This window comes from Harpia harpyja, chromosome 2 (assembly GCF_026419915.1).
Source record: "Harpia harpyja isolate bHarHar1 chromosome 2, bHarHar1 primary haplotype, whole genome shotgun sequence".
Taxonomy (NCBI): domain Eukaryota; kingdom Metazoa; phylum Chordata; class Aves; order Accipitriformes; family Accipitridae; genus Harpia; species Harpia harpyja.
Window position 1 is genome coordinate 6,261,416 of NC_068941.1, and position 15,969 is coordinate 6,277,384.

The 15,969-nt window shown below is 39.8% G+C and overlaps 1 protein-coding gene across 3 annotated transcripts in view; it reads left to right on the forward strand.

Moving 5' to 3' along the window:
- The first annotated feature begins 3,128 nt into the window (after nt 1-3,128).
- The window catches only part of USP53 (ubiquitin specific peptidase 53), a 41,148-nt gene continuing 28,307 nt past the window's right edge, over nt 3,129-15,969 (forward strand). Inside the window, exons 1-3 of one of the 3 annotated variants that reach the window (XM_052814167.1) lie at nt 3,129-3,254; nt 12,755-13,446; nt 15,870-15,962. In XM_052814167.1, the coding sequence (XP_052670127.1) occupies nt 13,303-13,446; nt 15,870-15,962 (237 nt within the window). In that variant the 5' untranslated portion in view covers nt 3,129-3,254; nt 12,755-13,302. Of the gene's footprint in view, nt 3,255-11,203; nt 11,270-12,754; nt 13,447-15,869; nt 15,963-15,969 lie in introns of those variants that run through there. The other 2 variants (XM_052814187.1, XM_052814177.1) reach the window with 2 other exon arrangements.

Genomic DNA, 15,969 nt, shown 5'->3' on the forward strand with positions numbered 1-15,969 from the left:
ACACCCTGGATATTCTTAAGGATCTGGATCTGGCCCCCTTCCATTCTCTTCCAGCTCTGTGTTCCGTGTCACCCCCTTACCCCTGACACCCCCTCCCCCCCCCATCAACCACGCTGCCACATTGTTCTTTCTTCCTTTTGAAAATCTTAATATTGGCCTGTTAACCTGGAGCCAAGCTGAATGGTTGGATTAGTGACTAGAACTGTAAAAGCCTATTTTACTTTACTCTGGATCTCTCTCCTCCAAGTTTAACACGTTTTCAACTCTCCAGTCAACTCTCCAGTTTAACAATCGATGTTACTAATACTAGCAAACTTTACATAAACATCAGTACTAAAGCAATGTAAACATTCTTCTGCATCCCTGCATCATGCGTAGCACGTATCCTGTACCAACAATAACTGCAACAGGAAATCATTTGCCCTTGTAGCATTGTTTTGTACTTGCACCATTTATTCTAATTTTAAAATTCTTCTTTTAGTTCATTCAGGGCTTCCTGTGCCGCACCTGTGTCATTCTCTGTCTGAACTGTGTGGAAGACTCTATTAAGATTCACTGGTAGAGAATCTTAAAATATACCATAATTAAAGCTCACAGACTACACTTACTCTGAGAAAAAAGGAATAGAAGAAACCGACGTAAGTCCTAAGGGACTTCTAAAAGATTAACAGTGAAAAACAAATCTGTGCTGAAGAAAGGGCAGAGGCAAACAAGAAAGCAGAGTCCACAGAGAAGCAAAAATATCAAAATGAGGACATAATCAGAATGAGGTCATAATCCTACTTTGGGATTCACGGATGCCTTTGCTTGACTGGCTTTGCAAAGAAGTAATGCAGGGATCAAGGACTAAACTGATACTAACCAAAATGATAAGACAAATGTTTTTTATAAATATACAATAACAAGATGCACTAACACAAAACTGGATTTTTAACGGTTTTGTTAACACACCAACTTTTAACATGTTTTTATCTTAAAATTTCTACTGAGAACTAGAAATTCAAATATGTATCAATAAACAGCTAAGAACGAACTACACAAAAAACCTAAGAATGCTCATTGTGCCAATATATTGTATGAATCTTAGGACGATGACAGAATCAGATACTCAGTTCCCTTCAAAAATCACAAAATGTAGGAAACTTTTCAGAAAACAAGAGGCAAACAAATATGGTATCTGTTTAAAAATTAAAAAGTATACACATGTCAATTACTGGCCATAACATCTGAAAATCTCAAGAAAAAACAGTTTATACAAATCCTGTATTAAGTAACTCCAACTTCTGAATATAAGATGACTATCCAAATCACTGAAAAGCGTGGCCAGATATACAACAAGAGCCGGAAAATTTAATGAAAATCTCCCCAAAGAATTTCGGGGTTTTTTTGAAGTGGAAAGTTGGCCACTTGATGAAAAATGTTGGAGAGTAAAACTGAGAAAATTGCCTTAGCCAGTGGGCTTCTTACACTAGCAACATCATGGAAGAAACACTACCAAAAATAATCTGATCAAGAATGGATTAAAATTGATTTTTTAAATGCAAATGGATACAAGAACAACAAAAGTGTAGTATTTAAACAAGGCAGCAAACTAATTTGATGCAGCACCTTGTGTTCCACAGTTCTGGAGTGAAACATTACTGCAGTCTGGATGACCTGAAGGAGATGCAGGAAGGGAACCTTACAGGGAAATTATTTTACTATTGCAGCAGATGCTACTGGAAGAGTGAACATGCTTGTATACACATAAGCACTTTTCCAATCCTGAAAGACCATAGAAAAGGCAATTGGAAGAGAGAGAATACAAAAAGTTGTATTCAGCAGCATGCGCTAAGGACCGATGTTGGGTGTGGTAATACTTAAAATATCCTTACTAAACTAGAAATGAAATGTGTTAATGAAATCTACATGTTTATCCAGGAAGATGATAATAATAGTGAAATATAGAAGGTACTTGAGCAACTAGAAATACGAGTATTCATCAACATCTAAGTCCTTTTGCAAATAACAAAAGGAAACACCCCTTCCTCCCCAAAATAATAGACCAGATAAAAATCACAGGGAACAGGGCTTTGGGGCAATGACCCTCAGGCAGGTGATATACAAGATTGGATCTTTCTGGGCAACACAGAACCCAAACACAACGCAACTTTGAGACGTACGTACGCTCGTTCAGGGTTGGGCTTAAAAGCTGCCCTCGCTCCACCAGTGCTATTTCATGGGCATCTTAAGTAAAGCCAATGGGCGTAGACAGATATCCTGAAGTGAACACTGGAAAACAATTGCTGGAAAAGCAACCACTGCCTCGTTCCTTTTAACGGGTTATTAACTCGAAAACCCAGTGGTTTGGAACAGCCCCAACAGAGGCTTCCTGGGCTGCGACCAGACGACTTCGAGAGCTGCTCCCAGTTACCTCAGGCACAGCCACAGCGGCTTTTACACTTGGGACAACTGCTCTCTCAACCAGTGATAAAACGGGTAGGGAGGAGGTGTGGGGGGATGTTGCGGCAGCCCCTTACCTTGCCACGGCTCCCCCAGCCCTTTGCCTTCGGCTCCCCCAGCCCTTTGCCTTCGGCAGGCCGCGGGGAGCCCCAACCCTCCCCGTCCCGTCCCGTCCCGTCCCGTCCCGTCCCGTCCCGTCCCGCCAGCTGAGGCGCTGAGGCGCAGTAACACCCTCGGGCCCTCGAGCACGGACCGTTGAGGGGGGAGCAAACCCTCACGCGCAGCCCACCGCCCATGCGCAGCCCTAGCCGCACGCCGGCCGTGGCGGCCACGCCCACCTACCGGGCTTTCTCCGGCCAGAGCGGGAGGCGGTGGCACGGCACTGTGATTGGCTCGATCCCTCCAATCGCCTTCGAGCTCTTCTTCCCCCGCCCCGCCCCCCGGCTGTCGTCCCACAGCGCCCCCTCCCTCTTCCTGGCGCCGGGCACGCTCGGGAGGATCCGGGCTGTCGTCGGGAAGAGGCGCGCACTCCCCCGCCGCCTCGCCTCCGCTCTCCGGTCGCCTCATCGCGCAGGCGCGGCGCCGGGCGGGAGAGGGTGGGAGGGGAGGGAAAGGGAGGAAGGAGGAGCGCGCGCGCGCGCGCGCGGGGCTGCCCCCGCCTCCCACCCGGGCTGGCCGGCGCGCGAGACTCGGGAGGAGGAGGAGGGAGGAAGGAGGGAGGAAAAGTTGTTGTGAGGGCGGGGCCGCGTCGGGAGTCGCCGCCGGGAGGGGGCGAGAGAGGAGCTGCCCGCGGGAGCCGCTGGGGACGGGAGGTGAGTCCGGGGGGGCCGGCGGGGGTCGGGCAGGGTCGTGTCCTCGGCGGGGCGGGAGGAGAGGAGACGGCCCCAAGCCCCGGCGGGGGCCAGGGGGCCGTGGTCCCGAGCTAGGGAAGGGGGGAGCGGGGCCCGCGTCTTCTCCCCCGCGGGACGGGGCGAGGTGCGCCGGGTGGGACGAGATCCCCCCCCCCTCCACCGGCGGCGTCGGGACCGCCGCGGGCCGTTCACCTGCTGCCGGCCCGTCAGGCGGTGGCCGGTGTGGCGGGGGGGGAGCGTTGGGGGTGTCCCGTCCGGTGAGGGGCGGCCGCCGCGCGCTCGGCCGTTGGGGCGGTAACCGCCGTCGCCCCTCACGGCCGTCGCGCCGAACTGGTGAGTGAGCGGCCGGCCCCAGGCACCACGGGCCCCTGGCTGGGGCCCGCCGGGGTGTGCTGCCGGGGTTAAATCCCTCCTGAGGACGGCGTGGGTGTGAGGGTCAAAACCAGCTCGGGGGGGGACGGGACGGACGAGAGCTGCCAGCGCTGCCCCTGTGAGTTGTGTAAGCGGAGAGGGGTGGGCTGCCGGGCATGGGTTTCGTGCCGAGACGCTGCGAGCTCGCGTGTTGGTTCTGCGAGAGGCAGAATGTGAAGTTAATGTTTAACGTGGTAGTCACATGCCCATCAGCGAGTTTTTCTGGAGTGTTTTCAAAGAGTGTCTAGAACAGGAAATGCCAGTACAGGTAGTATGGAGCTGTTTGAAATTTAATCGGTTTACAGTATTCGGAGGCTGTGTTATTTGCTGTATTCATACAAGCAGAGTTTCAGAGGCACGTAGGTAGATGCATGCAAATGGGCTGCTTAGCATCTGATCTAAATTTTAAGTTTATCCCTAACTTTGATTTTCAATGCAAATATTTTAAAAACAGCTTTTCAGAGGAAATACGTCTTGTTCTCTTGACATGTGTTTTTCCCTTCCCAAAATAAGTGTGAGTTTTACATATTTCTACTTAATGCTTTATTTTGCACAGGCATGACAAAATCCCCTCTTGCTTAACTTGAAGCTACTAGGATTATTTTAAGAGCAAAAAATTTCATGAATAGTATTGTGCCTGATTGATGATGCAGTATGCCCTTTCCTTCTCAAGGCAATGAAAATTGCCTTGACTGACCTTATTATTAACTGTTCTGTTCTTGCAGAATGAAAGGGTGATTTTAGCTATCAAAATAGTGAGAGCTCATGTTATAATCTGAATATAAATTACCTTCATGAAATGGCATGTAATCGTTTCTTCCCCTAACAAATTGTTGCAAAGTAAGATGTGTTTACTGGTTGGTTGGGGTTTTTTTTAATATCAAATTACTCATGTAAAAGGTTATTATCCTGGACCAGTGGGATGTTGACAATAAAACCACCTAAAATATGCACTTGACTTTCATATCAAAACTTGATAGTGCAGAATCTTTTTCAGTCGTACAGTGTGCACGATGTACTACTGACAGAATTGTTTGGGTATGAGACCCCTAGAACTTCAGGGTCAGGGTATTAGCACTATCATGTGTTTCAGTTACATTGCTTTCCAAGATCTTGGTAGCAGCACTTTGTCATTTTTCTTTGGTTAATGCCTCTTGATAGAATAAAACTGTTTAGTCACTTGAGGGACATAGTGATGGGAATGAAACCCATTCAAAGAGTTCTTCAAAAACATCCTCGTGCTTTAAGTGGAAACAAGTTGGAGTTTGTTGGGGCCAGGTGAAATGGTGATGGGTTGAGGCTGTAACAGGGAGATGGACTGGATCAGAATTTTAGACGTGTGGACTGAGTGAAGTGTTTGTAGATAGGTTTGTACAGATTTGTTTGTGAAGAAATACATGAAGTGTAAAGATTCAGGACATTCTTTTTTCTGTCAAGCCTATAAAATATGGGTGGGCTTAAAGGTGATGCTCATATTACTATTCTTTGCAACTCAGTTATGTAGTTTTTCCTGGTGAGTTAAGGAATCAGAAAGCTTTTTGGGAAGGAACAGAACTTGGTATTTTGCACTTTTGTTAATGATCAAAGATCTACACAGAAAACTGAAAGGCAAGGTTACGGTTTGGACAGGCAGTTAATCCGGGATAAAAAGGCAAGTGTGAGAATTATTGTTGTAATGATAATTCTTTTGAGGCTCAAGAAAGAGTACATGGTAAACTTTGAACAAAGCACTTTGTAAAGGAGGAGGAAGATGGAGAAACAAAAATCTTCTCTGTAGTTACTGTGTGATGACTCACTGTAAATGCTGGCCCATGTCATGGGTTCGGAATTTGTATTATTTAAGATCTTTACTCAGAGTTCCCATTGTAAGTATTTCTAAAGTTGGTTTCTAGTTGTAACAGCCCAGAGATGCTGAGCTGTGAACCTGTTGTTTTGGTTTTGATGTGAACAGGAAAGTTTTTATTGGAACAGCTTAAAGAAAAAATTGTATACTCATACAAAAGCCATCTGGGATAGCATCTATGCTTCTGGTTCTCCTATCTTGAAAGGATACAGAGAAGTATGACATGCAGGAGCAGTGGTTTGGCATATGAGGCACAGCTAAGTGGATAAGGGCTGGAGAAGAGGCAATAGAAGTCTTTAAAATAGAAAAAGGCTGGCTTTAAAATCATCAGAGATTGGTTGGAAGAATTTCTAGAAGAGATAACTGTCTAACATCCCTGTCGTCTCTTGAGGACTTCTTGAGTCAGTGACTGAAGGCAGAAGGAATGTGTCAGACCAATACCACTGGCTGGTACACGTGTAGATGGCCCACAAAATCAAGGCTATGGTCACTGCTGGGAATGTGATAGTTTTGGGGGATTTTTTTGGTCTTACAGTGTTGTTCTTGTTTCATGTTATGTGTGTTGCAAGTAAGTGCTGTTAATGAAGTATTTTGTTTCTCTATCTGATGTAGTGAGAATTTGCATTCTTGTAAACATATTTCTTTGACAGCTTTTGAAGTGAATAGTGTAATTTTCAAAGACAGAGTGGTGACTACCAAAAGCATTAGATGTATCTTACACCAAATGAGATCTGTTGACATATACAGTTGAACACAACAGTAAATGTAGAAGGGGACGGGATTTGTGCAGGGACCAAAAAAATTGAGCCAGCCCCATTGAAGTGGATGTAAGAGTTTATTAATTTCAAATTTCAGTCTTTTTCTACATTTTTAAAGCAACTTCACTGTTTTGTTGCAGGTTTGGGGTTTTTTTTATTTTTCAGTTGTGGGGAAAAATCATTGCAACCTCCAGTATTGTCACGGTACAAATCAGATTTTTGTTCTGTTGACAAAAATAGGCAATTTTAAATGACAAGCTTTTGAGCTGTGGAAAACACTCAAATTCTCGCAATTGCAAGTTGTTGAATTTTTTATGGATTTCATTCTGTTGAGGAGGAGAAAGTAACCACAGACCTAATAATGTTGGCTCACTGCAGAAAACTCTAGTGGTTTTCCCTCACAAGTTTATTCCCTTGCAATACATTTAATCACTCTTCCAGATTTTTGTTGTCTTGTATCTAAATTCCTAAGTTATAACTTGTATCAGTTTACAAATTGATTGACCAGAGTTGTCAGACCATTGGGTGGGTTGCCAGGCTCAGCACATGGGCGTGAACTGCCTGCAGAAGGAAAAAGCTGTGTTGCTTAAAAGTAACCTTAGCATTGGGAATGAGAAAGATTTGCCATTAGTCATTTATGCAACACACTGAGTAGGTGCAAAATGAAGCTGAGAAGATGTAAATAGTGACTCTTCAGCCAAATTTCAGAGACACATAGTCTACAACTTTTGAACCCATTGGCAGGTTTCCACCCAATTTGACAGAAGGGATAGAAGTCTTAAAGATGATTATGTACTTACAGAGTGCATGAAAACAGGCAGCTGGCTGGAAGAGAGAGACCTTGTAAGAAGATGTAAGGAGCAGAGTTGGCATATACCCCAACTAGGGAGAAAACTGTGCGGTAACTCAGCTGTGAGACATAAAACTATCAGGAGCCAGGCATTGATAGTTTCAGTATTCACAGAACCAACTGTTTATCTCATCAGTTTTATCTGAATGGTTATCAAAGATGCCTAAACCCAAATGTGCTTGTAGAAAGTGATTTGCTTAGGTAAAATAGTAACTGCACTGATTTCTAAGCTGATTTAGTGATGTTACTTCTTACATTGAAAAGACTGAGCCAGCTGCAGTTACTTACGTGCTAGGGTATACCGACAAAATGGGTGATAACACACGTTTTTGCTGACTAGTGTATTTGTTGTTCTGGAAGATATAAAGGCAAGTGCCAGAAATTTGTGACAGGCATGTATTTTGTCCTGTAAGGCTGCACACCTAAGGGTAGCCAGGTGCTTGATGAGATCATTGATGACTGAAGAACAGTGACTGAAATTAGGCAAGGTAGATCGACTGAGGCTGATAAATAGTTGGTTTGAGAGTTTATAACCCTTGTATAGTGTATCTGGTTGAAAACAGTCATCCAAAATTGCCCTTTAGTCTGAAGAGTAGGAATATTTCTTTAACTCTCAGCTGCTAAAAATCTTATATAGTATGTCAAGAACACTATGTGAAATAACTGTTTTGCTGAAAGATTGCACCTGTTGAAAACTCTATATGATTTAATGACTTATGATCTATCCTCAGTCACCCACACCTTTGTCAAGCCAAGAACTTACAAAGAACTGGTAAACCCCAGTGGCTAATAAATGGTGCAGTACTCTTAGCAACACTGGCTTACCACAGACAGTAAGAACAGTCTTCAATTCCTAATTATAGTCCTATACAGTATTGAATTTAGGTTAAGGGAGTCAGTGGTCTGAGTCCCAGTCATCTAAAAGCTTAACCAAATGTTACAGGAGGAGGAAGGAACCAAGGCTGATCAGCAGCATCACTTCTCTGGTTTATGGAACAATCTACAATGAGGGTAGGCTTGTCAGCAAAGGAATAATACTTTTGGGGGATGGTCCAAATCCAGAAAAACTTGCTGTGACTAAAGAGCATATATCCTTGCAGTGTTTTCCACAATAGCTTTCTTTGATCTTGGCTTTTTTTCCTCCTTTTTTTTTTTTTATAACAAAACCAAACTTTGAGATATTTGTACAATGTAAATTTCAAAACAAGATGCTACTATAGACTTCCTCTCCCTAGGGAGAGGCTGTCATGACAAATGGATGACAGAAGTTAATCCCATTGCTTATGGCACCATTGGAAGGCTAGTCTACAGTGCCCCTCTCACTAGTGAGTAAGAAGCTATGCACCATAGTATTTGATACAGGGTATTAGTGGAGTAAGAATGGGTAGTGGAGCTTCCTACTCCAGGCTAGGACTTACGAGTCATGTTGGCCAGAGAACTGTGTGTCAAGATAGTATTATTTCACAGCTACTGTCTGTTCTGTGGGTTGACTGTGACCATTTTGGGAGAGAAGGAGTAGTAGATAAAACAAAGGGACTAGAGTGCCCATTTGGTGTGAAGTTCTAGTTGAGTAGTAGAAGTACAGAGAGATCTTTTAAAAGGAATACCTTTGTGATATGCCCTTGCTGTTTTTTCTTAAACACCTGACACGTTTGAACTGCTGCGGGGGGGTGTGTTTAGTGTGACATATGCAGTTTAAAGAATGCATTTATAGAAAGAGTAATGTGACAAGGTTGCATGAAAATAATTTTTAAGTAGTTGCTTCTGATCTGTCTACTGTTGTATTTAAATTTTCAGGAAAAGGTGTACTAATGTTGCGGGCAGTTAATAGAGGCCATATGAATATAATATCACAGTGCTTTGGAAAATGAATATCTGGCCCACATATGAAAACTGTGCAATGAATATATTCTGCAGTTCATTAGAATAAGACTGTATTCACTTACCTGGTGTGATAGTTGAAATTGTTTGTATTCAGAACTTTGTGGATGTGAAATTAAACAGCAAGCATCTTAATGTAATGTGGCAGTAACATAGAGCTAATCCTGAACCATTTTTTATTAAATTCTTGCAGTGCATCATTATAACTCTCCTGAACCCCAGCCCAACAGCTAAATGCTTAGTGCATGTTTGTTCTAGGGCATCCCTGAAATGCAAGACAAAATGACTTTCTAGAAGTTCTTGGTGAATGAATGCTCTTTGTCTTAGATTGTTCTGGAAGAACTCGTTTCCAAAACAGCATGTGTATTTCTTAGCAGTTAAAATACAGACTAGGTAAACGCAGATGATGTTCCTCCCCCCACCCTGCCCATATCCATGCATAAGTCTGTTGTTCAGAAACGGGGAAATTGTGCTTGAAAGTGTGATAAGAAAGAAACATACCACTTGATAGAATCTCTTCTACCCCTGTGACTTAATGTAAGTAAGTCCAAAGGCTGAACTACAGAGGTAAAATTTTTGTAGATGTTTTATAATTTTTGTCTGTTGGTCTTAGGGGTCAGTTTCACACATGTATTTGCAGTAGCTATCTTCCTTTTGCATTTGAAGAAAAAAAGAACACAAATGTTTCCCAAATTTAGCATGACTTTGGGTCTATTGTTACACTTTTTTTTCAGATGAGAAAATAACTTGATTATGAAACAAGGATTCAACTTTTCTCTTTTTTTGGCTGGAAAGGAATCCTGCCATTCTTGTCTATCCTTGGATTTCTTTAAATAACAAACTGTAGTCCAACCTCACAGTTGAGTATGTGAGATCTGTTTCCAAATGAAATTTAGATACTAGAAACATGTCTCTTTTTTCCCCAGTAACTTCTGTATTTTATCATTGGCATACAGTCTACTTTCCATCTATTTCCTTCTCTAATTTTGGCTGCTATATGCTGAGTATGAGCAGTTTTGGAGATGAGAGGTGTAGTGTATTCAGTAGGGAATTTATTTTAGGGTGGGAGGCCCTGATAGCAAGCCTGGTGTTTCTGGGTCAGAACTGTATTGATCCTGTTGCTCCCGTCTACTCAAAGGTAGGAACACAATGAGGGACATCTCAAGCATGTGTTGGAGTGCAAATACACTTTCCACCTTTATGACTACCACAGGCCATCTGTACTGTTGCCAATCCAGTCTCTTTCCTGTTTTTTTCCCCTTCAGTGTATCTAGTTTGATATTGCTGATTACCAAAAATTGTTCATCTTAACTTTAGTTTTGTCTTCTAGGACAGCAATAGGAGGGTGGAGAAAACTGTATGTAATTCTCCATATGGGAAATTATATAAAATAGAATTAAGAACTCTGTATTGCCAGGAAAATGCGGGCTCAAGAAGCTTCTCTGGTATGTCAAGGAGCAAGCTGTTTTTGTGACAGAAATGTATTGGGTCAGTTTTTCAGTACAGATATAGAAATATTAAATCAGAAATCAGTAGAAGCTATTTGATGGTTGAAAGAGTTGAATGTAAGATTCTTCTGGGTTTTTTAATTTATTTTTTAAAATCATAGTCATAACAATTATTTTTAGGAATTAATAGTTATGGTTTCCTGTGATAGCAGAAGACTTTGGGCCAAATGACGCTTCCTATTACTAAGTGCTTTTGATGTGTCATATTGGCTTCTTGAATATATATGTATATGTATTTTTTGTATATGTGTGCATATATAGGTATCTGATTATAAACACCTATACACGTTAGATTTTTTCCTTGACTCCTCTTGATTCATCTTTACTGCAGTGATTCATTATTTTCTATTTATGTACTATGCTGAAACTTTCTAATGAAAACGCTTGTTAAATATTTCCTTTAATTGCTCTGTATAGATCATGTTATCGCTTCTGCAGACCCGACGTAAGAGAATCTTCAATCTTTTTCTGTGTTTATCTTTGTTTTACCTTCACTTCTGTCCCTGTTTTATTAAAGTTTGGTCCTTTGTAGAAGAATAGCTGTTACACTGTGGACCACTGACTTTTATGTAGAAAAAAAATTGAAGTTGATACTCCTTTTAATTAAAGGTTCTAATAAGATCTTAAACTGATATGCATTTCCAGGTACTCACCCCTCACCCCCCTTCTGGATTTATTGAGGTGAACATAAAGAAAACAAGATTATCACATGATATTCTGTCAAGGTCAGTTTCCAGTTAGATTTCAGACTCCTTGCTTAGTGCTGTCACAAATCACACTTAAAATTTCCAGTATTATTAAATCAAATTACTTATGGGTGAGATACAGTAACATCAGTAAACAAACAAACAAAATCTGATTATGCATGGGGCAAAAGGGACTTTTGGTTAGGTTCCAGTTATTGATTTTTTTTTTTTTCTTTTTTGATAATAGAAGCAAGTACCAATGTTTCTTTTAAATGAAGGGGAATGGGTTTAGGGGTGCAAGACTTCCAGCAGGTATTTTTGAAAGTCATGTGATTTGTTTCTGTGGCGTCCCAGCTGTACAATATTTGAGAGCTGTAGAGCTGTTTGACGTGAATGTGTTGTTGGTTGTTCTGAGCTGGGGAAGGTTATCTTCCAATTTATAGAGCGTTCCAATTACAAAATCTATTTTTGTTTTTGAATGCTGCTCACCAATCTGAAAAGGCTTGCACAGTGGAAAAAATTGTAGTGAGAAGGCTGCAAGTTTTAAGTATACTGCTAAGTTTTAGTATCTCACATGCTTGTAAAATCTAAGGTGAATATCTTGGTTGTAATGTGAGGCCCAAATTTCGCTCTTCTTTTTTTTTTTTTTTTTTTTGTCTTTCCCAAGTATGCAGCCTTAATCGCTTTGGTTTATGTAAGTTTATTCTGTTCTGTGCTGTTACTGCAAATGTTTACGTGGATGATGTAGTAATGCCGAACTGATTGAATAATCCATTGTTGTGAGATGATCATGGTATGGGCTTTACATGTGCCTGTGGTGATGTTCTGGATGATGAGTCATTTAACCTTAAATATGTACCTTCAACAACGAGAGAAGCAACTCGTTGGAATTTGAAAATTTTGGAATCAGTTATTGGGACAGCTACCAGAATGTTCTTGCTCTGCTATTAGCTATGTTTTTCTGGATGCTTTAAGAATGCAACTAGGTTAATGACGTGTTTATGTAATGTTTACTAGGTAGTACAAAATTTTGAAAGCTGAGTACTAGCTGAGAATCCATCTATAACATCTTAGTAATCTTAAGACATAGAAATATGTATCAGTTCATGTGATTTGCTGGGATATTGAAATCAAAACCATCTTGGGCTTCCAAGTGTTGAATAAAAATACTTCTTGGTAATCTTTTTGTTAGACTTGGAGATTCAAAGCTAGAATAACTCTTGTTATATGGGTTTTTTTATAAGCTGTTACATATTGTTACCAGAATCTTTACAGTAATTTTATCGTGGTCTTTAGAGGTGTATAATAAGTTTGAAGATAATTGATTATGACAGATAAAATAATTTAATTTTTCTGTCTTTAAACAACTTTTAGGTGGCAATTGTTTCTCTTCCTCTTTCCTGGTTATTGCATCTGCCTTTAGATTGAGACGTTGTTTTGGCTGTGATCTCTTTTCTGATTTAGAAGGTCCTTACCATTTTGGAAAATTCTATTTTTATATTTTCTGGTTTTTTCCTATTTCAGATTCACTGGAAAGAGAATGAAATAAACATGGAGTCTTCTAAACTGAAATATATTTCATGGGTCACAGTCAAAAGTGAAAAGAAGATGGAACGAAATGAGAGAACAGGAGTATAACGCCTGTCAAGAACTTTCCATTTTTGTGATACATATAAACTTGCGTTATAATACAACTAATGATTTATAGTAATACTTTACTGATAGCCCTGGAAGGAGAAATCAGTTACTGTGCAACTTGCTTAATACGAACTTTTATTCTAATAACTTTTAACATGTTTTAACCTTAACTGGACACTTTTTTTTTTTTTTTTTAAGTCTGAGAGTTAGAAACTTTGTATAGCTGTGTTTTAACGGAAAGACTGATCCTCATAGATGGCTGACAGCTGCTCATGGAAAATGGTCTTAAACCCATGAATGGTTACTATTGCACAGAGTTGAATGGAATGCCGTGACTTTAGAGCAATTCTCTTAGGACCTTTTTCTTTGCCTTGCACCCATCATATCCTTAAATATTTAAGCGTAAATATTGCAATTATAAAGTCTAAAAAATAATGGCATGGGTGAAATTCTTAAGAAAACCTGGGGGTAACCTTGGAAAAGTTTATCAGCCTGGAAGTATACTGTCCCTGGCTCCTACAAAAGGTTTGTTAAATGAACCAGGACAAAACAGCTGCTTTCTTAATAGTGCTGTTCAGGTAAGAAAAAACTTGATTTATTAAACAGTTCTGGTTTTATAGCAGCTTAGATGGTCATAGTAGAGAAAATGTTCTCTTGGCAATGCTGTTTTTACTATTTGTATTGCAGTATGTGTATTCTACAGAAAAATACAGTGCATTTTTCAGTGGTGTTCAATTCAGTTCTCAGTTAAACTTCTTAATGATTCCAAGTAAGACAGAATAGCATGTCTTTTTGGAATGGACTTTCCTAAAAAAAACCAAAACAAAATCCAAACAAACAAAAAAGAAAATGTGGCAATTGTAGGAAAAAAAGATAACTGTGTGGAAGTACTTTTATTTAGCATTGCATTTTACAGAATTGAGAGTATTAAGTATTTGATTTTGCAAAAAATGACAGCATGTTTTGTTTGCATGCATGAAGAATATCAGAAAAACTTTCCTTTTGTATTTGGAAACTTAAAACTCAAAATTTAAGCAGCAAGTTCTAAAGTTATAAAACTAATGTTTCTGTCAAGCATAGCAGTTTTGTCACTTGGCAAAATTTACAAGACACTTTTTAATGTGGGGCAACCAGTACTGCTACTTGTATTGAATAGGACACTATTTTTATTAAAATACCATTTTCTCAGAACTAGCGCGTGAGTCTGTGGTACTGGGGCATATCAGAATATGCACATCTATTTGAAAGTTTTGATTCTAATCTTAGGAAAGATTTGTGGAATTAGAGTAGGAGATACACTTGATATCAAAGAAATATGACTTCCGTTTCTTTTTACTGTTTATATGCATACCTATCACTGACTAACTTCTTGCATGTTTACATACTGTTCTGTTTTTGCACCAGCTATAGTTGAAAAAATGTTGGCTCTTAGTTCTGTGAAGTATAGTTTAATAGTACAGTGACATTAGCATGATACAAAGTTGAGCTTTTACAAGCCTACTTATGACAGGGAATATGGGGACCTACTTAATTCTGTGACAGAGCAGTGCTAGCCTTTCCACATTGTCTGCAGGTCAAAATATCAGGCCCAGTTTAGTTTATACTATAGTCTTTTTAAATCTAGAAATTAACAACAACAACAAATTTCTAGGCTGTGCAAATAGAGCAGAAGAATATATATTTTTTTGTAATGCTTTAGATTTTGGACCTGATCATTTTCAAATTGTACAGAATTATTTTCCAAACTGGCAGAGGGCTTAATAGATATGTAGACTTCCTAAAAAACTGTAAGTCTTAAAAATGGTATGGATTTAAACATAGGAGATATGAGAGATACATGTATGTGTGTGTATATGGTATCTAGAGATGTTTGAAATAAAAATGTACAATAGATTTAGTAGAATGAGTTTGCTGTTTTACATTCAATGGGAACAGCATGACCTATATTTTCTTGCAGTTTTGCTATTTTCCCTTAGGGTGCCCTAAAATTAAACCCTAAGTCATTTTTAGTTATAGTTTCAGACGATCCTACTACTCCACAACCTACTGCTGTTTATCATACAGTAGCTGATGATTGGTGACTGCCCCTTTACAAGGAGGAATGTGTTCCTTTCTTTTTTGCTCTTTTAACCTCTGTTCAACCTTCAGAACTGAGGTTTGGACATTTGTCTTTCAAATGCATCCTAATTAATTTTAGCTTTTATATCTATAGATAGGATTTTTTTTTTTCTGGATTTGCAGCTGCTGTGTTACTGTGCCTCCTGAGAACTCATTTTGGGGGTTTTTATTTATTTTTTTTAATGGTCAACTTTCTGAACTACTGCACTGATTGTGTACCTAAGACATTAGATGATGAAAGCAGTGTAGAGTAACCAAGCTGACATGACATTTATATAGAGTAGTAACACAAATAAAAGGTAGAAACATACCTGATTAAGCACCAGGATTATTTTGATCTGTGAAAAACCAAATGTATTTCAGCAATCATTTTAGTAAGAGACCATAAGAATGTAGTATAGACGTAACCTGAAATGATGCTTGCATTTTACCTAGCAATTCAGTTTCTATGTTTCTATCTTTTTATTTGAAAGAAAGCATGGAGAGGGGGAGGGGAAAAGAGAAAGGAGAAATTAAGTAAACGCCATAGCTGCCTTCCTCTTACATAAAGCCATAAGACTATTACAATCTCTGTACACAGTTTAGCTTGCTGCTTGTTTCCTTAAGAGCACTTCAGCTCTTTTTCTACTACATTGTTTGCCATTGTCTCAAAAAGTTTAAAAAGGAGATCTAAATTTTGAGTGGTGAATGCCAATGTTCTACTTCCACCTCCACAATTTACCAAAATAATGGAAAATGACCATAATTCTTCTAGCAATGTTGGTGCTCAAGTTGTACATGTTATGTGAAATTAAAAAAAATGAAATTCTACTATATGTTGCTGTGTTAAATGTAGAACCTTCAGAACTCATTGCTTGTTTTCTGTGAAACTTTATTCTTATAGGTATTATGGCAACTTGACATATTTCGACGAAGTTTAAGAGGTTTAACTGGACATGTGTGTCAGGGAGATGCGTGCATATTTTGTGCTTTAAAGGTAAATA